The sequence below is a fragment of the Paramormyrops kingsleyae genome, chromosome 9, assembly GCF_048594095.1.
Source record: "Paramormyrops kingsleyae isolate MSU_618 chromosome 9, PKINGS_0.4, whole genome shotgun sequence".
In the NCBI taxonomy this organism is placed as follows: domain Eukaryota; kingdom Metazoa; phylum Chordata; class Actinopteri; order Osteoglossiformes; family Mormyridae; genus Paramormyrops; species Paramormyrops kingsleyae.
This window is the reverse complement of record NC_132805.1, coordinates 21,202,450-21,226,285: the sequence shown is the minus strand read 5'-3', so window position 1 is coordinate 21,226,285 and position 23,836 is coordinate 21,202,450. Positions and strand designations below refer to the sequence as shown.

The 23,836-nt window shown below is 39.4% G+C and overlaps 1 protein-coding gene and 1 long non-coding RNA gene across 5 annotated transcripts in view; one reads left to right on the top strand and one right to left on the bottom strand.

Moving 5' to 3' along the window:
- Nucleotides 1-23,836, top strand: part of bbs9 (Bardet-Biedl syndrome 9) — a 328,841-nt gene that overhangs the window by 68,134 nt on the left and 236,871 nt on the right. For 3 of the 4 annotated variants that reach the window (XM_072716502.1, XM_072716505.1, XM_072716503.1), the window contains 6 exons: nt 13,541-13,605; nt 14,248-14,361; nt 17,608-17,782; nt 21,627-21,711; nt 21,876-22,059; nt 22,585-22,714. In XM_072716502.1, coding sequence (XP_072572603.1) covers nt 13,541-13,605; nt 14,248-14,361; nt 17,608-17,782; nt 21,627-21,711; nt 21,876-22,059; nt 22,585-22,714 — 753 coding nt within the window. Of the gene's footprint in view, nt 1-13,540; nt 13,606-14,247; nt 14,362-15,053; nt 15,593-17,607; nt 17,783-21,626; nt 21,712-21,875; nt 22,060-22,584; nt 22,715-23,836 lie in introns of those variants that run through there. The other variant, XM_072716504.1, reaches the window with a different exon arrangement.
- On the bottom strand, nt 8,946-15,268 carry LOC140592645 (uncharacterized). The gene is made up of 2 exons (XR_011993017.1): nt 15,183-15,268; nt 8,946-14,779 (listed from the first exon to the last, which is right to left on the bottom strand). It is a non-coding gene; the product is annotated as an uncharacterized lncRNA (long non-coding RNA).

Sequence of the window (23,836 nt, the reverse complement as noted above, 5' to 3'; positions counted from 1 at the left end):
CTTGAAATAGAGAAACCAGTTCTACCCCAAGCTACAGATGGTGGGTGTACGCGAAAGGAATTATCCGCCGCTCAGGGAGCTGACCCGTCTCTGACGGAGTGTTATGATTTGGCCGTAGAGAAAGCAACCTTAGCAGACCATTCGGTGGCTTACTTTGTTGACCGTGATCTGTTAATGAGGAAGTGGACACCTCCTCAGTCTCCAATGGAGTGGGCTACGGTGTTTCAGGTGGTTGTTCCGTGTTCCCACAGAAACCAGGTATTAGCTTTAGCTCATGATCACCCGTGTTCTGGACACTTAGGCATTAGAAAGACGCTCGCTCGTGTACTGAAATACTTCTATTGGCCGGGCATAAATTCGGAGGTTAAGAGATACTGTCGTTCGTGTCACATTTGTCAGCTGGTAGGGAAAACATATCAAGTGATTCCCCCTGCGCCCTTGCGTCCTGTCCCAGCTATCGAGGAGCCAGTAACCTTGTGGCAGATGCCCCCTCACGTTCCTGATGGATTTGTAATTTGGTTGTGTAATTGTATATTGTGGATTTTAGTGATGATTGTGAAATGTGTTTTTGTATACGATGTTAAATGGGTTAGAAATTGTGAACCCTACGAGGTTCACACTTATGGGGGGGGGTGTTACGTGCCGTTGTTTTTACCCCGCCTCCACGTGCGAACTCCGCCCACGACCATGCCCGCTCGACCTGTCCTGGCCCCGCCTCCACCTCCGGACCCCGCCTTCGTTTCCTGTTTGGCCTCCGTCATTTCCGTCCGGAGAAGGATAAGAGCCGGTCCAGGACACTCTTCGGGAGCTTAGCTCATTGTTGGATTATTTGTTGGATTGCTTTATTTGGTTTGATTATTTGTGTATGACTTTTGATTTCCTTGACTACCGATTCTTTGCCTTACCCCTTTCTGTACTTTCGCCCGGTCTGCTTGATTTTCTGGTTATCGATCTTTTGCTTGCTTTTGGTTTACGTCTTCGCGCGCCCCTCTAACTTTGACGCTTTACTGTGTGTATGTTTTGTGTGATTGTTTGGTGCTTAGGGAGTGATTGCCGGTTTTGTTTGGAAGTTTTTGTGACTGTTTTTGGATAGGGAGTTAGGAGTATCACTTGTTGTTTGGTTTTACACTTAGTTAAGCTAGCATTGGGTTGTGTTGGACAAGTGGGTTTTTGTTTCTTATTTAAACTCAGAGCTGGAAGCATTATGCTTTAGGGGTGTTTTTTTGCCAAGGGTATAGGACGGCTGCACTGCATCGAAGGAAAGATGGATGGGGCCATGTAGCGTAAAATCTTGGAAGAGAACCTGCTTCCTTCAGCCAGGGCACTGAAAATGCGTTGTGGGTGGGTCTTCCAGCAAGACAACAACCCTATGGAGGGAACTCAAGCTTTGTGTATCCAAGTGACTGCCTAAAAACCTTAAAAATTTGGAGATCCGCAAAGAGTAGTGGAAGAAAATTCCTGCTGAGCTGTGTGCAAACCTGGTGACCACCTACAAGAAACATCTGACTGTTGTGCTTGCCAACAATGGTTACTCAACCAAGTACTAAAGCATGTGTTCCAAGGGATCAAATGAAGAGCTCTTTTCCAAAATGGCATAAATCCATTATGATGGTTTTCAGGAAAATTGTATTTTTTACCTAGACCCACACAGTTTGTTAATATTTAATTTATCCTGTTAAAATGGTTTGTTGGCTCAGTATGAACATGTTGAACAATGATTATTAAATCAAACAACAGTATTGTTGATTATAAATTCAGTTTATTTTTTTTCAAAACACTATAAATCCATCCATTCGTTTCCAAAACGCTATAAATCCATCCATTTATTTCCTAAAAGTTGATTGTTTATGTGTGTTATGTGTGAACATGCAACATATGACATCAGGGACTCATACAATAAATGAATATAAATCAAAATAAGTGCAAATGCATTAAATAAATAGTAACACAAACTAAATAGTAAAATAAAATAAATATTGGCAATTTCACGTTTCAATATCGTCCACCACATAAAACAAATAATCCAGCTTCTCGGCTTGACAGAAACCGGTCGCAGCAGCCTTGTGTTGACATCCCACAGTAGATATTAATGCACCACCTGAGTGATGAACCTTCTTTTTTTTGTTGTTTTTTGTGGTTTTCTTTGTCCAGTCGGCGTTTTCTACCTCCAGCTGTAGGTCTCACTGGCTCATCGATGCCATCAAAAAGGTTTAAACACTCATTTTGAAGAGAACACTAAACAATATCGCAACAAAACTCCATCGCCTCAGAGCGCCGCCAAGTTCGATTAAGTCGCACGCTCACCGAATTCTGATTGGTCGAGAGTACATATCACGTTTTGACAAAAAATAGGTACGGCGCTTATTGCGGTTTGGATAGAAATGGCATCTTGCAGTTCATCTTAAACAAGGAAATATAGCGATTTGGCTATGAAATGTTGATGGAGCAGTGCACAGCAAAATGGCATGACATTACAATTCGGCGTTTATCGCGTTTGGAAAAGAGCTCTTCAAATACTTATTTCCCTAGATCAGGGGTGTCAAACTCATTTTAGTTCAGGGGCCGCATACAACCTAATTTGATGCCAAGTGGGCCGGACCATCAAAATCATAGCACAGCACATCATAGCTATAAATAACAAAAAATTTATGTTTTCCCCTTTGTTTTAGTGGAAAGAAGTATAATTACATTAGGATATTTTTTAATTTAATGAACTATCCTTTTACAAAACATGTTATGAATAACTTCAGATTTCTCAAGAAAAACGTGCAATGTGCTTCAGTTTATGATTTACATGTGTGCATTACAAGTGATCACAGTGTTTGTACAAAGGCACAAAAGTCACAGGTATTTAGAACTGAAAAATATGGTAGCCTATTGCACTTTAAGATTAAATAAACTAATCAAGATATAGGAATTATTTTTACTCCAATTTCCACATGTGTAATAATTCTCAAAACCAAAATGGTGGCCATTTTAAATATATAAGACAGAAAGTAATCACCCGGCCTGTAAATATAAGATTTATACATGAAACATACATAACAAATGCATACATAAAATGTATGACCAAACTCTTTTGTACTGAAGCTGGTGACTAACAAATTGAACAATTTTTAGCTATTATTACAGCAAGGATTCATTTTCACAGAACTATATTTTTTGAGTGCAAAATGTTTCTGATGCAGCATTTTACAAGAATTAGTCTAGTTTAGACTACTTTGTTTTTGCTCCTGAAACTTGGCGTCTTTTAGCCCGCACAAGTGCATCAGTGTCAGGCGTCAGGTCCTGAGTAGCAGCCAGTTTCAGAATGTCATTTAAGTGCTGGTGTGTGAGCCTTGAGCGCAGTTTTGATTTATTGATGTGCATTACAGAGAAAACCTGTTCACAAAGGTAGGTAGTCCCAAACATGCACAAAATTTTTGCAGCTAGGGCTGTTAATTTGGGGTACCCTGGCAGGAGATACTGATAAAATGTGTCCAAGTCCACTGAGGCAAATGTGTTCTTCAAATTTGTATCACATTGCAAATCAATTATTTCTAATTGGATGTCGACGGGCACATCAGAAGCTTTGACTGTGAAGGGTGAGCGAAAAACTGCAAATTCAAGTTCACCAAAGACCTGAAACCGTTTCTCAAACTCCCACAGCAATCCTGAAATCTTATCTTTGTACCATTTCATGTCAGCATTAACGACAGTCGCACTTACATCTCTTAGACAGGGGAAATGAGCAGGGTCACCACATGCCAGCTGTGTCTCCCACAAAGTCAGCTTCAACTTGAATGCATGTATGCTGTCATAATACTGTGTGACAACCTTTTTACGGCCTTGCAACATTTTGTTCAAATTATTGAGGTGCTCTGTAATATTACACCATAAATGCAAGGTCCTGCAGCCATTCCAGAGATTGTAATTCCATCACTGGCTTTCGTTTTGTCTCCATAAACTGTCCAATTTCCTCTCGTAGCTCAAAGAAACGCTTCAGCACAGCGCCTCGGCTTAACCATCTTACTTCAGTGTGGTATGGCAGGCCATGGGTAATTTTATTGTCACTGAGAAGGCAGTCAAACTGACGATGATTCAGACCTCTGGCTCGGATAAAATTAACAGTTCGGACAACCATCTCTATGACGTGATCCATTTTTAATGACTTGCAACACAATGCCTCCTGGTGCAAAATACAGTGAAATGTCCAAAAAGCATCTCCTCCATTTGCGGCTTGTACTTTCTCTCTGAATTTTGTCACAACGCCTGCTTTTTTCCCGATCATTGATGGCGCGCCATCTGTAGCCAAGCTGACAGCACGCGACCAGTCTACTCCGACTCTGTCCAACGCACAAACGAGAGAGCTGAAAATGTCCTCTGCTGTTGTGGTGTCCATCATAGGCACCAACTCAAGGAACTCCTCTGTGACGGCCAATGTATCATCAACTCCGCGAATAAATATAGCCAGTTGAGCAACGTCTGTAATGTCAGTGCTCTCATCAATTGCAGCAGAAAATGCAAGAAATTACTTGACTTTTCTCCTTTTTGACAAAGACATGTTGGCTAATAAGGGTGTAAAGGCGAGCATTGTTTTGTCTTTTTCTTCATCTTAATTTCAGCTGCTCCATGTCTAAAACAGTGCGCCCCTAGAGGACAATTTAGGAATAGCAGTTTATTTAAAAAAGTCTAGTTCATGTCTCATTGAAATTTTTCACTTTCAAATTTATCCTGCGGGCCGGATTGAATCCCTTGGGGGCCGGTTCAGGCCCGCGGGCCATACGTTTGACACCCCTGCCCTAGATAAATGACAAATTGGTTTGTAACTGATACATTGATTTTTCTGGCTTGTTTTGTTGATCTATTTATCCTATGCTGTTAAAATAAACCTACCAGTGAAGTTATAGACTTCTCATGTCTGAATTAATGGGTCAATTTAAGAATTCAGCAGGGAGTCAAATAAATATTTCCCTCATTATGTGTGTGTGTGTGTGTGTATGCATTACCTGCATTGTAAGGGAGCCTCAGTTACGGCACTACGGCCATGTGGCACAGTTCCCTGAGGGTGATCTGGCTCGCAGATTTTGTGCAAAATCTTAAATACCTGTATCAGCCCACAAGTCCAAGAGTAACCGTCTAAGTGCACATGTGACCATACAAAAATATATTAAAATTTGCCTATAAAGAAATTTGGAAAAGTGTCTGCAATAGTTTTCATGAACTCTAAATGCTGAACCATTATCTTGTTACAGCAGAAATAGGTTATTTTCGTAGCTATTACCAAGCACAAATAGTGAAAGGGCTTGAATTGCCGAAGTCGGTGTGCATTGCTGTCTGCATACTGGACATAATGAAGGTAATACTAAAAACTGTTTTGTGTTTGTTAAAAGATTTTACAGCTGGAAAACTTAATATCAAATATGAGTCTAATTTTATCGTAACAATGTCTTTGTAACATTCTGGAAATTGAAGTAGAGTGTTCCATATACTGATTACGTACTGCATACAATGTAATTTCTTGTGCACTCGCGATAATTATCTTGAAAAACACCCACAGTGTTTCATTTAAAGTGCTGGCTACATTGCCCTAAAATATCTGGTGGTGCTGCTCTGTTTTGTCCATATCCGTAAGATTTCAGAAAACGTCTATATCCATCCATCCATTCCCCCTGCTTATCCGAGGTTGGGTCGTGGGGGCAGCAGTCTAAGCAGGGAAACCCAGACTTCTCTCTCCCTAGCCACTTCATCCAGCTCCTCCGGGGGAATCCCGAGGAGTTCCCAGGCCAGCCGAGAGGCATAGTCTCTCCAGCGTGTCCTGGATCTTCCCCGGGGCCTCCTCCCAGTGGGACATGCCCGGAACACCTCACCAGGGAGGCGTCCAGGAGACATCCTAATCAGATGCCTGAGCCACCTCATCTGGCTCCTCTCGATGCGGAGGAGTAGTGGCTCTACTATGAGTCTCTCCCGAATGACTGAGCTCCTCACCCTATCTCTAAGAGAGCCCAGCCACCCTGTGGAGGAAACTCATTTCGGCCACTTGTATTCGTGATCTCGTTCTTTCGGTCACTACCCATAGCTTATGACCATAGGCCATATACTATATCCATATACATATTTAACTTTGAGCCTAAATGAGCCTTTAAAAGCATTCCTGCAATAATAATAACAATAAAAAAAACAATAAGGTTCCATAACACTACGTGCTTTGGACCCTTAATAAGGTGGAATTGTACAACAATCAGGGGTGGATATAGCTTTTATGGATTTAATAGAATGTATTGTCATTCTCATTTTATCTGAATTATTCAGAGTGATAACAATGCGATGATTAGGGTATGTGCTGGAGTGGAGTGAGGCTTAATTTCAATTACAGTAAATCAGGGGTGTCAAACGTACGGCCCGCGGGCCTGAACCGGCCCCCAAGGGATTCAATCCGGCCCGCAGGATAAATTTGAAAGTGAAAAATTTCAATGAGACATGAACTAGACTTTTTTAAATAAACTGCTATTCCTAAATTGTCCTCTAGGGGCGCACTGTTTTAGACATGGAGCAGCTGAAATTAAGATGAAGAAAAAGACAAAACAATGCTCGCCTTTACACCCTTATTAGCCAACATGTCTTTGTCAAAAAGGAGAAAAGTCAAGTAATTTCTTGCATTTTCTGCTGCAATTGATGAGAGCACTGACATTACAGACGTTGCTCAACTGGCTATATTTATTCGCGGAGTTGATGATACATTGGCCGTCACAGAGGAGTTCCTTGAGTTGGTGCCTATGATGGACACCACAACAGCAGAGGACATTTTCAGCTCTCTCGTTTGTGCGTTGGACAGAGTCGGAGTAGACTGGTCGCGTGCTGTCAGCTTGGCTACAGATGGCGCGCCATCAATGATCGGGAAAAAAGCAGGCGTTGTGACAAAATTCAGAGAGAAAGTACAAGCCGCAAATGGAGGAGATGCTTTTTGGACATTTCACTGTATTTTGCACCAGGAGGCATTGTGTTGCAAGTCATTAAAAATGGATCACGTCATAGAGATGGTTGTCCGAACTGTTAATTTTATCCGAGCCAGAGGTCTGAATCATCGTCAGTTTGACTGCCTTCTCAGTGACAATAAAATTACCCATGGCCTGCCATACCACACTGAAGTAAGATGGTTAAGCCGAGGCGCTGTGCTGAAGCGTTTCTTTGAGCTACGAGAGGAAATTGGACAGTTTATGGAGACAAAACGAAAGCCAGTGATGGAATTACAATCTCTGGAATGGCTGCAGGACCTTGCATTTATGGTGTAATATTACAGAGCACCTCAATAATTTGAACAAAATGTTGCAAGGCCGTAAAAAGGTTGTCACACAGTATTATGACAGCATACATGCATTCAAGTTGAAGCTGACTTTGTGGGAGACACAGCTGGCATGTGGTGACCCTGCTCATTTCCCCTGTCTAAGAGATGTAAGTGCGACTGTCGTTAATGCTGACATGAAATGGTACAAAGATAAGATTTCAGGATTGCTGTGGGAGTTTGAGAAACGGTTTCAGGTCTTTGGTGAACTTGAATTTGCAGTTTTTCGCTCACCCTTCACAGTCAAAGCTTCTGATGTGCCCGTCGACATCCAATTAGAAATAATTGATTTGCAATGTGATACAAATTTGAAGAACACATTTGCCTCAGTGGACTTGGACACATTTTATCAGTATCTCCTGCCAGGGTACCCCAAATTAACAGCCCTAGCTGCAAAAATTTTGTGCATGTTTGGGACTACCTACCTTTGTGAACAGGTTTTCTCTGTAATGCACATCAATAAATCAAAACTGCGCTCAAGGCTCACACACCAGCACTTAAATGACATTCTGAAACTGGCTGCTACTCAGGACCTGACGCCTGACACTGATGCACTTGTGCGGGCTAAAAGACGCCAAGTTTCAGGAGCAAAAACAAAGTAGTCTAAACTAGACTAATTCTTGTAAAATGCTGCATCAGAAACATTTTGCACTCAAAAAATATAGTTCTGTGAAAATGAATCCTTGCTGTAATAATAGCTAAAAATTGTTCAATTTGTTAGTCACCAGCTTCAGTACAAAAGAGTTTGGTCATACATTTTATGTATGCATTTGTTATGTATGTTTCATGTATAAATCTTATATTTACAGGCCGGGTGATTACTTTCTGTCTTATATATTTAAAATGGCCACCATTTTGGTTTTGAGAATTATTACACATGTGGAAATTGGAGTAAAAATAATTCCTATATCTTGATTAGTTTATTTAATCTTAAAGTGCAATAGGCTACCATATTTTTCAGTTCTAAATACCTGTGACTTTTGTGCCTTTGTACAAACACTGTGATCACTTGTAATGCACACATGTAAATCATAAACTGAAGCACATTGCACGTTTTTCTTGAGAAATCTGAAGTTATTCATAACATGTTTTGTAAAAGGATAGTTCATTAAATTAAAAAATATCCTAATGTAATTATACTTCTTTCCACTAAAACAAAGGGGAAAACATAAATTTTTTGTTATTTATAGCTATGATGTGCTGTGCTATGATTTTGATGGTCCGGCCCACTTGGCATCAAATTAGGTTTTATGCGGCCCCTGAACTAAAATGAGTTTGACACCCCTGCAGTAAATTAAAAATGATAACAATTTAAATGCATTTAAGATAACTGTCTCCTGAAAATACTGTTTCAAAAATCCTTATCTGAAGGTGTGGTACCTTCTGATTGGAAGCATGCCAACATAACGCCCATTTTCAAAAAAGGGGATAGAAGTAATTTGTCAAACTATAGGCCAATCAGTCTAACTTGTAAAGTTATGGAGGCTATAATCAAAGAAAAAATGGTAGATTACCTGGACTCAAATAACATTTTGAGGGATAGCCAGCATGGATTTAGGAGAGGTAGATCCTGTTTAACAAATCTATTGGAGTTTTTTGAGGAAGCTACTCAGGAAGTTGATGATTTCAATTCAATTCAATTTTATTTATATAGCGCATTATCACAACATTACATTGTCTCAATGCGCTTTACATTTCTGCCTTGTAAGGACCCCCCATTGAGTAAGCCAAAGGCAACGGTGGCAAGGAAAAACTCCCTAAGAGGAAGAAACCTTGGGAGGAACCAGACCCAAAGGGGGAGCCCATCCTCCAGGGGCCGGCAGATGAGTCAAACAAACAAGATGATATGACTAAGCTAATACAGGGGTTGAAATACATGTCTCAATGCATCGGCCGACCGGTGCAGGCACGGGGTGCTTGATGCACGATGGCAGGATTAATAGAGGCACAGCCGCAGGGAAGGATGGCGAGGCATCGTGTTGAGCCAAGGGCAGGCAGGTTGGAGGGTAGTTGCCGGAGGTGGAGGTAGTTGTCTTGCAGGCAGCAGAGGCATAAATTCTTCAATGACATTGTGCTCCAGGGAGCACACCCCAAAAGGGGTGAGGGAGGAAGTAAGAAAAATTGTGTATTAGCCAGAGTTGAGGAAACCAGAGGCAGTGCAAGCAAAATGATCGAGTGCAATATTCGTCTAGGCTCCGGCAGATCTGGGTATAGCAGCATGAGAAAGAGGGAGAGACAGGCGGGAACACAGGCATGGGGACTCCCTGAACATCAGCACTCTAGTGTAAAGCTAGAGTGACAGCACTGACGCATCAGTTTATCCAAAGCCAATGACACCGATCCCCACCCAGCTCATCACCTCATACTGTTAGTCTGACTGGGAGTGAGCGACTAGCTGGAACCAGAACTAAGTTTCCTATACGCTAAGCTATACAAGTGCGTTTTTAATCTAGACTTGAAAAGCGAGAGTGTGCCTGATTCCCGCGCATCCTCCGGGAGACCATTCCACAGCTGCGGAGCTCTGTAAGAGAATGCTCTGCAGCCTGCCGTAGCCCTGTCTACTTTAGGAACTAATAGATATCCTGCCCCTTGTGAACGAAGCAGGCGAGAAGGGTTGTAAGGGACCAGAAGATCATTGAGATATTGTGGTGAAAGGCCATTCAGAGTTTTGTAGGTCAATAGCAATAATTTGTAGTCAATCCTAAACTTGACCGGTAGCCACTGCAGGCAAGACAGGATAGGGCTAATGTGATCAAATTTTTTAGTTTTTGTGAGAACTCTGGCAGCTGCATTTTGTACTAACTGAAGTTTATGTAGGGATCCAGATTGACAACCCGAAAGGAGGGCATTACAGTAGTCCAATCTAGAAGTTATAAAGGCATGTATTAGTTTTTCTGCATCTTGAAAGGAAAGCATCTTCCGAAGCTTGGCTATGTTCCGTAGATGGTAAAATGCCGTACTGGTAATGCTATTTATGTGAGCACTGAAGCAGAGGTCGGAGTCTACCAGGACACCAAGATTTCTGACCACTGTTTTAAATTGAGTAGGGAGGCCGCTAGGGTTGGGGTTTACAAACTTATTGTGGGCATCCTTAGGACCGATTAAAAGAACATCAGTTTTTTCGGTATTTAACATGAGGAAATTCCTTGCCATCCAACAACGGATGTCTAGCAGACAGTCGGCTAAAGAAGAGAGCTGGGATGCGTCACTAGGTTTGACAGATAGATACAATTGTGTATCATCAGCATAACAATGAAAATTAACACTGTAATTTCTAATTATGTTACCAAGCGGTAGCATATATAGATTGAACAGTAGTGGGCCCAACACTGATCCCTGCGGGACACCATATCTTACTTTAGTGGCTATGGATGACTCATTGTTTACATGGACAAACTGGTAACGATCAGTTAAATACGAATGAAACCACAGTAGTGCTGTCCCTTTAATGCCAATCAATGTTTCCAGCCGGTCCAAAAGAATATTATGGTCTACAGTATCGAATGCTGCAGTTAGATCCAGTAAGAATAATAGCGATATACAGCCACGGTCGGAAGCCATAAGCAAGTCGTTTATCACTTTGACTAAGGCCGTTTCTGTGCTATGATTGGGTCTGAAACCAGACTGATATAGCTCGTTAGCATTATTATCTTGAAGAAAGGAAGACAGCTGGTGAGCAACAACTTTCTCTAGAATTTTAGAAATGAAGGGAAGATTTGAGATGGGTCTATAGTTTCCTAAGTCACTAGGTTCAAGATTTGGTTTCTTTAGGATAGGTCTAATAACAGCCATTTTAAAAGATTTAGGAACATATCCAAGACTAAGAGATGAGTTTAACAAGTTTAACAATGTAGTGCTAATCAGTGGTGCAATTTCCTTAAGTAGATTGGTGGGTATTGGGTCAACAAGGCTAGTAGTGGGTTTGCAAGAGGAAATTAACTGAAGGAGTTCTGTCTGCACTACAGGAGTGAAACATTCAAAGGTGTTATCATTAGTACTAATAACACTAGCACTAGCAGAGGATTGGTGGTTGTGTGCAACCGTGGGCGTGCTCGTGATGGTATGTCTAATCGTGGTTATTTTATTATTAAAAAACGCAATAAAGGCATCACTACCAAGAGCTTCTGGGACTTGTGTTATATTATTTGGGTTATAGTTATAGTTGTAGTTTAAAAGTTCGCGCGGTAGCAGCCAGTCTCGCTCACGCAGGAAACAGCACACAGCAAACAGGAGGCAAGATAAGAAGGCCTATGATGTCATCTACTTAGATTTCCTAAAGGCTTTTGATGTTGTCCCCCACAAGAGGCTCTTACTTAAACTCAAAGTGACAGGTATTTTAGGAACTGTAGCGACCTGGATTGATAACTGGTTAACAGATAGGAAGCAGCGAGTAGTTATAAGAGGCACAATGTCACAGTGGGCCTAATTTACATAAGATATAGACACCAATATATACAGTAAACTGGTGAAATTTGCAGACGACACCAAGGTGGATGGTGTAGCAGATACTGAACTAGCAGCACAGAGGCTACAATGGGGTCTTGATTTAATTAGCGACTGGGCTGATGCCTGGCAGATGAAATTTAACATCGATAAATGTAAGGTAATCAACGGAGGGAGCAGAAATAAAAAGTACAGATATTTTATGGGTTTCACTGAAATAAAGGTATCTGATTACGAGAAAGATCTCGGTGTGAATGTTGATGCTTCCATGTCCCACTATCGCCGGTGTGGGGAAGCGATAAAAAATGCCAAAAGGATGTTGGGTTACATCTCTAGGTGTGTGGAGTTTAAGTCAAGGGAGGTGATGTTACATTTATATAATTCCTTGGGAAGACCCCACCTAGAATATTGTGTGCAGGTTTGGTCACCATACCTGAAGAAGGACATTGCTGCCTTGAAAAGGGTGCAACGTAGAGCTGCGAGAATGATTAGAGGAATGTCTTATGAGGAGAGGTTAGCTGAGTTGAATCTGTTCAGCCTCGAGCAAAGGAGAATAAGGGGGGACATGATCCAGGTATATAAGATTATAACAAGTCTGGATGCTGTTTCAATAATAGTTTAAATACTAGAACTTGTGGCCATAAGTGGATATTAACAGCAGAACATTTTAAAATGAATTTGAGGAAGCTCTTTAAACAGCGTGTAGTTAGAGTATGGAATAGTCTTCCTGCTAGTGTAGTGCAAGCTAAAACCTTGGGTTCCTTTAAATCAGAGCTAGATAAGATTTTAACAACTCTGAGCCATTAGTTAAGTTCTCCCCAAATGAGCTTGATGGGCCGAATGGCCTCCTCTCGTTTGTAAATTTCTTATGTTCTTATAATGCATCCATAAAGCATTATAAACGTGGCAAGAAATATTAATAAAAAAGCATAAAACATCATAGCCATATTTATTATGCATGATGAATGCTTTATGAAGTTTTCATCTATAATACACTATGGATATCACCATAATGGAGTTCAAAGCATCCTTAATTCTTATACCAACCATTATAATGCATTAGGATGGTATCTATAGTGCATTAGAGGTGAGAGCTTCATTGGAGCTTATGAAGAATTATAATCAACACTTCAGTGCCTTATGACAGTCAGTAGAAGATTATAATGTATTATGAAGGTATCTATAATGCATTTTGGATGATACCTTTAAGTAAAGTTACCAAAATGATTACTCGATTAATCATCACATTAATCAGTATATTACTTGATTATTAATGTAATCGATAGTGACATCCCTAGCCACAATCGGCACAATGTTTTCTGTGTTGAACACCTACTTGTGAATTTAGGTTTCTCCTGTGTCAGTAAATATGTATGTTATTTTTGTTGTATGTACGGAACCAAAAATTATGTCCTGAGCAGTACATGATGAATACATGTGCTCTTACAGCCCTAGTCCCTATGTGGACCATCTGCCAGAACATACGTTCTGTTTGTCTTCAGTCTGCTAGCCCATTGTACTTGGACTCCTCTAATCACTGCTTGCAACTCTATTTTTATTTGTTATTGGTCATTATTTGCAAAGAATTGGACATGGCCACATTGCAAATATGTCCACTGTGCACAAATTTAAAATAATTCTTTGCACCTTCTTTAAGAAATCTGAGCTTAATAAAAAAAATCACATTCACTAGTACCTTGAAATGGCTCTGATAACAAATAAAGTGACTATTGATTGTAGTGTGCCCTGTTTTATGTGGTTTTACGTATTCTGCAGGTGTTCAGATCTTCTGCATCTGGCCGTCCTACATCCCAAAAAGCTATCTGTTTTTGCTGTCACAGGTAAGGTACCCTTAAATTACTGGGATACCACTAGGCACCATTAACATATGCGGCACTAATATCAGTCACATTTGATTTCCTGTTTTGTAACATTTTCATTGATTTCTCATGACTACTTATGCACTCACGTGAACATCCTAAGGGCATTTTAGAGTTGTCTTATCACATTTCCTACTTTTGTGTGTTTTCTTCGCTGTCATATTTGTGCTTATTTTTATTTTTTCATTAGTTATAATATCCCATTGAGACTGCTTTAGGTGGCCCATCGTGACAAACCATCATCCTACTGGATCCAGAATCAGACCATTTTTTGAGAGTGTGCGAGTTAAAATGTTACTTGGTATCATCACAGTGTATGAGAAGCATTAGGATGCTTTGCTTTCGCATGAGTACTGCATTAACGAATTGTGATTGAAAGTTTATTTTTTCATCTTCAATGTATTTTCATCTTCTGTGTATTTTTTTTTTTTTGCTGAGTTGGTCTCTATCTGCACAAGGGAGTATGTATGTATATGCACACTGATAAAATGAGCAAAACAATCTCTTTAGCTATGGTGCTAACATGTTCCAAAAAATGAAGCAGTCTGATTTTTTAAAACAAACAAAAAGCTATTATGGAGCCCTGTGCATATGTTTCCACAGCCACAGCAGGCAATGTGGACCATGGCATCCAGTACCAGATTAAGCTGATGTATGAGCATAACCTGCAAAGAACCGCCTGCAACATGACCTATGGGCCCTTTGGAGGTGTCACAGGTACCGCTTTCTTTTTTATTTGCCATTTTAAAAATATTGTATGTGCAAATTTTATTTATGTTTTCTGTTATATATTTTGTATACCATTTTATATTTTTATATTTAAAGTTTTTGAAATCAGAAATTGAAATAAATAAATGAATGAATCATACTTACTGCTGAGCATCTGAATGTGTTACCAGGTTTCCAGGATATGGACTAGAAACAGTGGTAAACAGACCTGATGAGACAGCTTATTATATTTCCTGCAGTGAATAATTGGGTCCTTACCTGCCTGAATAATCGCCTGCAGTAGCAATAGACATCCACCTTGATGGCATGAGCTGGCATTGTAGTTATGAAAAATATAGAATTTCCAAGGTCCACAAAGGAGCACATATTATTGTACATAGGTGCTCAGCAAAAATGAGTACACTCCCTTTTAAAAGTAAGATATTTCAATCAATATCTCAATAAACACAAGAACAATTTCCAAAACCTGACAAGAGTTTTATAGAACATTTCCTTAACTCATGATCATGAAAGTAAGGTTAATAATATAAATTAGATTACAAAAATTTCAGTTTTACTCAAATCAGGTGATGCAAAAATGGATACACCCCCAACAAATATTACTTCATATAGCAGGGCTAGACATAAGCCGCGGCACCGCGGCCAATGGCCGTCGTGCCTTTCAAAATTGGCCGCACGCCTCCTCAAAATTGAAGTACCTTACGGCCAAGATTGGCCAGCCTTTAATGTTTGTCTGGCCGTATGTCCCCTTTTTACCGAAAGTAACGTTCATTACACAAAAGACTTGCGCACGACACGGTCCACTTTACCTCGTCAACAATCGATGCATCTGTACTGAACCCGAACCCAACCTTCGATACGAGAAACGAGGTCGACCTGCACATCTCGTAATTCCCAACTACTGAATGAACCGCAATGAATTCTGGACTAATACGATCATGTGTTCGTCGCATGATTGGCTGGTACGGTATGTATCGTCCAGCCTACTATGGAGCCACAGCAATGACAATGGTGCATCATCGGGGGTTACGTTTTTGATTGGAAAAGCCATCCGACGGTTTCCGAATAACAGATAGGTGTCCTCTTCGGTAATCATCGTGTAGTTGTCGTCTGCTGCTTATGCTGTCACCATGCCTCGCAAAGATCGAGAACGTAAAAGAAAGCAAGCTGAACTCGCGGCTACTGCCGCAAAATGTTGCAAATTATCTACTTTGTTCAGGTAAGTGTCAGATGGTGTTGTAAAAAAACATTTGCCGAGGCAGAGCAGATTTGACTCAGAGAAGTACCAAGCTCTGCTGGGAGGATATAGGACTGGTAGCGTGCAGTGTGCAAAAAACGAACGTCAAGTCAATTGTCATGTACACTAAAAGAATACGGGTGTTCTGAGCAAACAAATACAAAAATATTGACGGCTCCTTTATTGTTGGATTTTGTTTTTTGAAATAAAGCTATATCTATCTATCTATCTATCTATATATATATATATATATATATATATTCTGTCTCAAATCGAAGGTCGTATTGCGTAGGTTGTCTAAACTTGGTAATTACAGTAATTGGTAATTAGTGACTCAGTATTGGCCCAATGCCTTTTTGGAAAGTTTCTGTTTTTTTGAAAATAAAAAAAAATGCATCCTTTATGGAAATAAAATTCCTCCACAAGGCCCGAGGTGTCCTTTGAAATTTAAATAAATGAAAAAAACATTTTTACTCCAGATTTTGGCCTTGTGCCCAGGCTTAATGGCCTTGTGCCCTAGAAAAAATATGAATAGCCAAGGCCAAAGTGGCTGTGCCCTCCTAAATCCTTATGTCTAACCCTGATATAGTATTCTGTATGACGTCCATGATTTTTGAGGACAGCACAAAGTCTTCTTGACATGGAATGAACAAGTTGGCGACATATTGCAACATCTATCTTTTTCCATTCTTTAAGAAAGACCTTATTTAGAGCCTGGATGCTGGATGAAGAGTGATACTGAACTTGTCTCTTCAGAATTCCCCATAGGTGTTCACTTAGGTTCAGATCAGGAGACATATTTGGCCACTGAATCACTTTCACCCTGTTCTTCTTCAGAAATGCAAAAGTGGCCTTAGATGTGTGTTTTGGATCATTGTCATGTTGGAAAAGCAACGACCAAGGGCACAGAGTGATGGTAGCATCTTCTCTTTCAATATTGAGCAGTACATCTGTAAATTCATGATAACATCAATAAAATGCAGCTCCCTGGCACCAGCAGCACTCATGCAGCCTCACAAATGGACCCTGCCGCTACCATGTTTCACTGTAGGCAGTACTCTTTGTACTCCTCACCTGTGACACCATACAGTTTTGAAGCCATCAGTTCCAAAAACATTTATCTTGGTCCCATCACTCCAGTGTATAGAGTCCCAGTAGTCTTCATCTTTTTCAGCATGGGCCCTGGCAAATTCTAGATGGACTTTTTTGTGCATGGGCTTTAGGAGAGGCTTCCTTCGTGGACGACACCCATACTTGCCATTCCTCTGCAGTGTGAGCCATATTGTGTCACGGGAAACAGTCACCCCTGTTTGGCTTTCTACTTGGTTAGCTAACTGCAGTGAACTTGCATGGCGATTTTCTTCAACTCTTCTCATCAAAAAACGCTCCCGTCAAGGTGTTAACTTCCATGGACAGACTGGACGTCTCTGTAAGATGGTTGCAATTCCATATCTTATATTTTTGTATCACTTTTGCTACAGTATTTTGACTGATAAGTAAAGCTTTGCTGATATTATTGTAGCCTTCACATTTCTTCTGTAAAGAAATTATTTCCTTTCTCAGGTGTTGTGACTTTTCCATTTCATTTGGTGCAATTACTGACAGCATGGAATGGGAAGGGTTTTCTTTGTTAAGTAATTCCCTTTTATAGTCAAAATGCCTGTTTAATGAATAATTGGACTGACCTGTGGCTGATTTCTTGTTAATTAGGATTTTGTAGTCTAAAATTTAGCTTTGCTCCTAAGACTTTCAATGGGGTGTACTAATTTTTTGCAATCAATGGCCCACATTTGTGGGAGTATTTTGTAGTGTTCCATAGAAAATGTTGGTTCTGAAAGGAAACTAATGTTTTTCTGACAAATCTGTTGGGGTGTACTCATTTATGCTGAGCATTGTTTGTTTTAAAAAGCTGATCATTTTAAATTCACAAGAAGTATATAATGATTGTGTGCACTAGCTCGCCTTCTTGCTTTTACCTCACCTAACCCTAATTGCAGGTCACCACTTCATCTGTATTCAGTCCATGGATGGGATGCTCATGTTCTTTGAGCATGAGAGTTACGCTTTTGGCCGTTTTCTGCCTGGGTTCCTACTGCCAGGCCCACTTTGCTATTGTGCCCGTACTGACAGTTTCATCACAGTGTCCTCAGCTCGTCAGGTGGAGAGCTACAAGTAAGTGCTTGTTATTGCTCAACATGGATGTCACTTCCGTAATCCTTGCTTGTGCAGAATTGCATAGCATAAATCAGTTGTGCAGATTCCAGCCAGGTATACATATGCTTTTGTGAGTGGTCTGACACCTCCACAGACCTTTTCTTGTTAAGAAGAAACGAAAAAATACATTTGATAGATCTTTTTCAAACTTTACAGAGGCATTGTATGATGAGGAACTGGAACTGATATTTGTGTAAATGTGTAAATATAATCTTTGCACACAATGACAACAAAAGCTTTATATTCCATCTATTTTATAGTCGTCGCAAAGAAAGAGACAGTTTTGTGTACTTGAATCTTTTGCAAATCTTTTTCAAACTTTGCCGACACGTGTGTGTGTGTGTGTGTGTGTGTGTGTGCGCATGTGTGGAGGGCTGGGTGACATGACTCAATAGAGTATTCCTAAGAAACCTTTGGTAAGCTGAAATAGTGGAAAGCAAAACAATATGGAGTCATAGAGTGCCATAAAAAATAATAAATTTGTAAAAGAGTAAGAAAGAAATGCTTTTTTATAGCTTTTTCCATAATGCTTTTGCTTTTTCTTGAAGAGCCAAGCTGTCAGTTAACTGTCATAAGCAATATGGAAAGATGCAAAAGCAATACCGAAGAGACTAAAGAAATACAGAAAAAGCACAAGCCATAGGGAAAAGCAATAAGGAAAAACCAATAAAGAAAAGCATTTATTTTATTGGTGTTTTATTTAACTTTTTTATTCAACATTATTATTCTTTTACAGATTTACTCTTTTTTTATGGCGCTCCATTGAAGAAGCAATTAACATTAATATACAGTGGTACCTCAGTTCTCGAACTCATTAGAACTCGAATTTCTTAAAAGTCGAACCAATCAGTTAAAAAAAAAAAAATACCTAGAACTCGATCTGAATCTCAGAAGTCAAACCGTGAACGCCGACCTAAGATAATTTGTACGCACGGGGAAATGAGTCATGCGGCACGACCCTCAGCGGAAACATAGGGTAACGCTTCAGTCTTCGCATTCACTGTGATAGCATCGTGTTTACACTAGCTGAATACATATATTTAGACAGTAAAAATACATTTAGACAAAAATAGACAGTAACAGTAATTATTATTGTAATGTAATGGGAAGACTAGTAATTTGAAATGGGACTTTTATTTTGAAAGGGTTTGTTTGACCTGTGACCTGAGTCTATTGTTTATGATGTGGGCAGCCATTTTAGTTTCCCTCTCAGAAGGAAAAACATATGAGTTCTCACAACACAGAAGTTTGTAACACAACTCTATTCTGGTGCTAAGTCTGAAACTGAAGAAGAAATATAAGTTAGGTAGTTATAAGGAAATATTTGTATATTAAGTTAATATACTTACCGGTTAGCATTACCTGTGAAGGTAAAGGTTGTTAGTATGCTTTGCATGATTTAGATATTTTTATACTTCCCTGTGTTATTTGGATTTATTTCAGTTTTACCTTTTCTTCATTAAAATTGTCCAAATTCAACACAGAGCCTGTTCCTTGGAGATGATTATGGAGAAATGAGTTTAAGCTTGCTGTTTCGTAATAGATGAGAACAGTACAATTATTATATAATAAAATACATTTAAAAATAAAGATTTCTTATTCATTATTTTCATCATTATTTTAATATTAATAATAAACCATTAATACATTTAATTATAATAATATTGTTGTGCCGAGCGGGGACGGTACATGCTGAGACAAAGGCACAGACGTCAGGGTATTGGGGAATACGGGGTTTAATTACAGGCAAGGCAGGCAAAACGCAGATGGACAATACAATGACTGGACTGGGGAAACAAACTGAAATGCAGACTAAATACAGAGGACTAATGACAACAAGCAGAAACAGCTGATCACACGGGGATTCCACACGGGGCTAACGAGGGGGCGTGGCACATGGAAGGAGCGGACGATCGGGGCAGGACACATTGTTTTTTTTAACTTTACACATGATTTGGATGCATTTATTTTCTTACTTTACAAATTACTGTTTTGATAAATGTGCTTAGATGTGTTTAGTACAGTATATGCTCTTCTTGTTTTATCCGGTTAATTTTGTGTTTAAATACTAAAAAACATATTTAGGTGTAATCTTTTGGGGGTGGGAACCAATTAATTGGTTTTCCATTATTTCTTATGGGGAAAATTTGATCACAACTCAAACTTCGATCCGGAGTTCTGAACGGATTAAATTCAAGTTCTGAGGTACCACTTTATATGGGAAAAAAATTTGAGCATTCCCAGACCAAAAAGACCCCTACATAATCATGCCAAATCACAGATAATAACACTAATAAATAATAATAAATAACACTATCGTATAGTAAAAGCTGTAGCTAGGATAAATACAGAGACTGTAGCAGTGTAGTTTTGGTAACTGACAGAAATACAAAGAGGATTTCTAGATAAAGCGCAGATACTCAGACACTTCAAAGCTAGCATGATGCTGAGTGTAGTTCCCAGGGAAGGAGCTTGGTGGCGCCCCTCTCATTGAACACTATTTTTGCTTTTCGCCTTTTTGCGTAAAAGTGAACATCTTCTTCGGATTTCTTTTTGTTAGGGAAAACAGGTACTGATATAGGTCTTTTGTGAAAGTAAATTAGTCTAAAGTGAATTTTAGTAAAGTGGGGGATACCTATATCCCTATATTTTTAAATTAAAATATTCTATATTTTTTAGATATATTCCAGCTGTAATACGAACCTGTTTGTATACCTCCTCTTCATATTTCATCATAGCACCTTTTGCAGTATGCTATGCTTTGGTTTTTGTCATTAAGGAGTGGGCCGATTCACATTTTTTCAGTTCCGATCCGATTCTGCTGCAAAAACTGCTGATACCGATACAGATTCCGATACAAGAGCTCTTTCTACTGTAATATTTTAATAGAATAAATAAATATCTAATCTATTTATACTTATACTTTATATACAAATATTTTTTAAATAGTAAATACAAATGAAAAAAAAAATCTTTGTTAATAAGGCTACTTACATAACATACTGTTCCACCTTGTTTGTACATCTTGTTTTATGCATTTTTAAAGCATTTGCTGTTCAATTTGAATATCTTATAAGAAAGTATACACAAGTGGCAAAATCTTAAAATGCCCCACAATTTTTCTCCCAGTGACAACAGCATCACTTACAGTTTGTTGCAATAACAGCCTCCTCGTGTATCATGAGCTGTAGTGAGTATGAGAAACAGCCCAAGCTAGTGACTCCCAAGTCATCCATTGCCTTTTTCATATTTCCCGCGTAGTCTCACAAATTGAAAAGAAATATCTAGAATGGAAAAGAGCTGTCGTGCGATTGATTGTACAAATAGATTTAACAAGAAATAAGAGCAATCTTTTTACAGACTGCCAAAAACTAGTATCGGACGTGGATCAGTCAGATATGGCCGATATCCAATCCATCTAATAGGTATGGATCTGTGCCGATACCGATCCAAATATCGAATCACTGCACCTCTAATTAATTTTGAAGTCCACATCACAGACAAATATACTCCTGTATCTTTTGCTCATTATCAATATTGCTGCTACATCATCACATGGTGTTGGTAAGAGACATTGGTGCATTGTCACAAGGATGAGTACCAGTACATAAACACTGTTTCTCACCTGATATCAATACTAATATCAGTATCAATGTACCCCTATCTATATCTGTGTTCGTATTTATCCATATCTTTGGCTCTGGAAACGTTGCCCATGAGGAATGCACCTTATATACACCGAGAATTTAAACACACAATTTTTTCCTCAAACTGTGCTCTTGTATTTTTTGCCACAAAAAAGGTATGAGGCATTAGCTATAGCCGCAGACACAGAGAGTAATCACAGCGTGGAGCAGCAGAGGAACCTCTCTGGGAAGAAGCTTATGGTAAGACCAGGGCCACCACAGTTCATAATTAATTACATAATCATTTGGAAGAAGTATTGTTTACTCTTTCATTTTACTGTGTTAAGTATAAGCTGACTGGTTATAATATGTTGTGCCTTCTGTGCAGTTATCTTTTTCATGAATGTATTTGTTTTTTTATGCAGGCGGACTGGACTCTGGTCATTGGGGAACAGGCCCTGGATATTGTTTTCTCCTCTTTTAACCAGTGCACATCTTCAGTTTTTGTGCTTGGGGAGCGAAATTTGTATTGTCTGAAAGAAAATGGACAAATTCGCTTTATGAAGAAATTGGAATATAACCCGAGTTGCTTCTTACCCTATACCTCAGGTAATATTCACATCACTGTCAATTCCTTTGTACCATGCTGTATTTCATTAACTATATTACAATCACTGTGTTTTCATTCTGTACCAGGCTATATTTCTGTATCTCAGGTAAGACTCAGGTTGCTGTTTTTTTAAAAATGAAATTATAAGTGATGTTAAAATTGTTGCTAATTTGAGAATTTATATGTTAAATAAAACTTTTAAAATGTTTAATAAAATAGAGCAGTACTGTAAGAAAGTGACACAAGACTCAATTATTTGTAAGAAACATAATAGCTATTGTGGTACGTGAGCAAGGTAAGAAAATGCTGAGATATACTGTACAACATATCTGCAACACTGTAACTGCATTTTCCCATCCAGACTGGTTTCCTGGTTTCTCTTAACTCAGGTCAAATCAACAGAACGTACTGATCTTTCTATTTTACAAATGCCCTGCTTTCAACTTGCTTTAGTTTTAGTTTAGCTAGATTTAATTCCCTGCCTAGACAAAGTCAATAAGACTTGTGTTTTCTTTCTGTTGAAGTGAGTGAAGGGACCATCAACCTTCTCCTAGCGAACCACAACAGCGTGCTGCTTGTTTATCAGGACTCAACACTAAAATGGGCTTCCCAGCTGTCCTGTGTGCCTGTTGCAGTCCGTGTGGGTAACTTCCAGTAAGTATTACCATTACAAAGACAGTCCTGTCTCAGTAATGCAGAGAGAATACATATGGTTCTGGGACTGGTTCACTGCTGCTAAAGTTTCTTTGCTTGTTAAGATGTTAACCCAAGAACTGTTTGATGGATCTTTTTCAAACATTTTCAAGAATGCAGAGGCATTCTATGGGAGATGAACTAGAACTGAAAAAAGTCTGAGACAAAATTGCAGCTTAGTGATTGCAAAAAAGTTTTACACTTGATATTGTTAAGATGATAACTCAAAAGGTTTTCGCCAGATTTTTTTCTCAAACTTTGCAGAGGCATTGCATATGTGCTGGACTGGAAATGATAAAATTTTGAAACAGATCACCACAAATTTAAACCAACACCACTTAGTGACAGCAAAGGGAAGGGTCAAAACAGATGACCTTGTTATAGGTCAAAAGGTATTTGGTGGATGTTATTACTGCTTCACAAATACATTATGTAGATGAAGATGTACACCTGCTTGATTTTCAGACAAAATGCTCCAAAAATGAAGCATGAGTGCTGTGTGGCAGCAAAAGAAGGAAAGAGCAGCTGTGGAAGACACTTGTGAACACAGTGACACAAGTGGATCTTTTTAGAACTTCCTAGGCATATTGCAGAGGTAGTTTCAGATCTTACCACACTTTGGGGACATTTTGGTGCCCAAATGTAATCTATGCATACACACATACACACACACACACACACACATACACACATATGTGTGTTTATGTATGTATATATATGTCTGTGTGTGTGTTTGCATAGATTACATAGATTACACCGCACAAAATGTAACTCTTCACACGTGCATGTGCAGTATTATTCAACCCCCAGCTTCAGTACTCTGTGGAGCATCCTTTAGCTTTTATAACTTCTAACAAACGTATTCGGTAAGTGCTGACAAGCTTCTTACACCTCTCCATCGGAATCTTTGCCCATTCTTCACGTGCAAAAGCCCCTACCTCAGTGATGTTTGATGGCCTCCGTGCTGCAACTGCCTTCTTTAAATCCCACCAAAGATTTTCAATCGGATTTAAATCTGATGACTGAGAAGGCCACTCCAGGATATTCCAGGATCTTTTTCTCAAACAAGCTTTGGTTGATTTG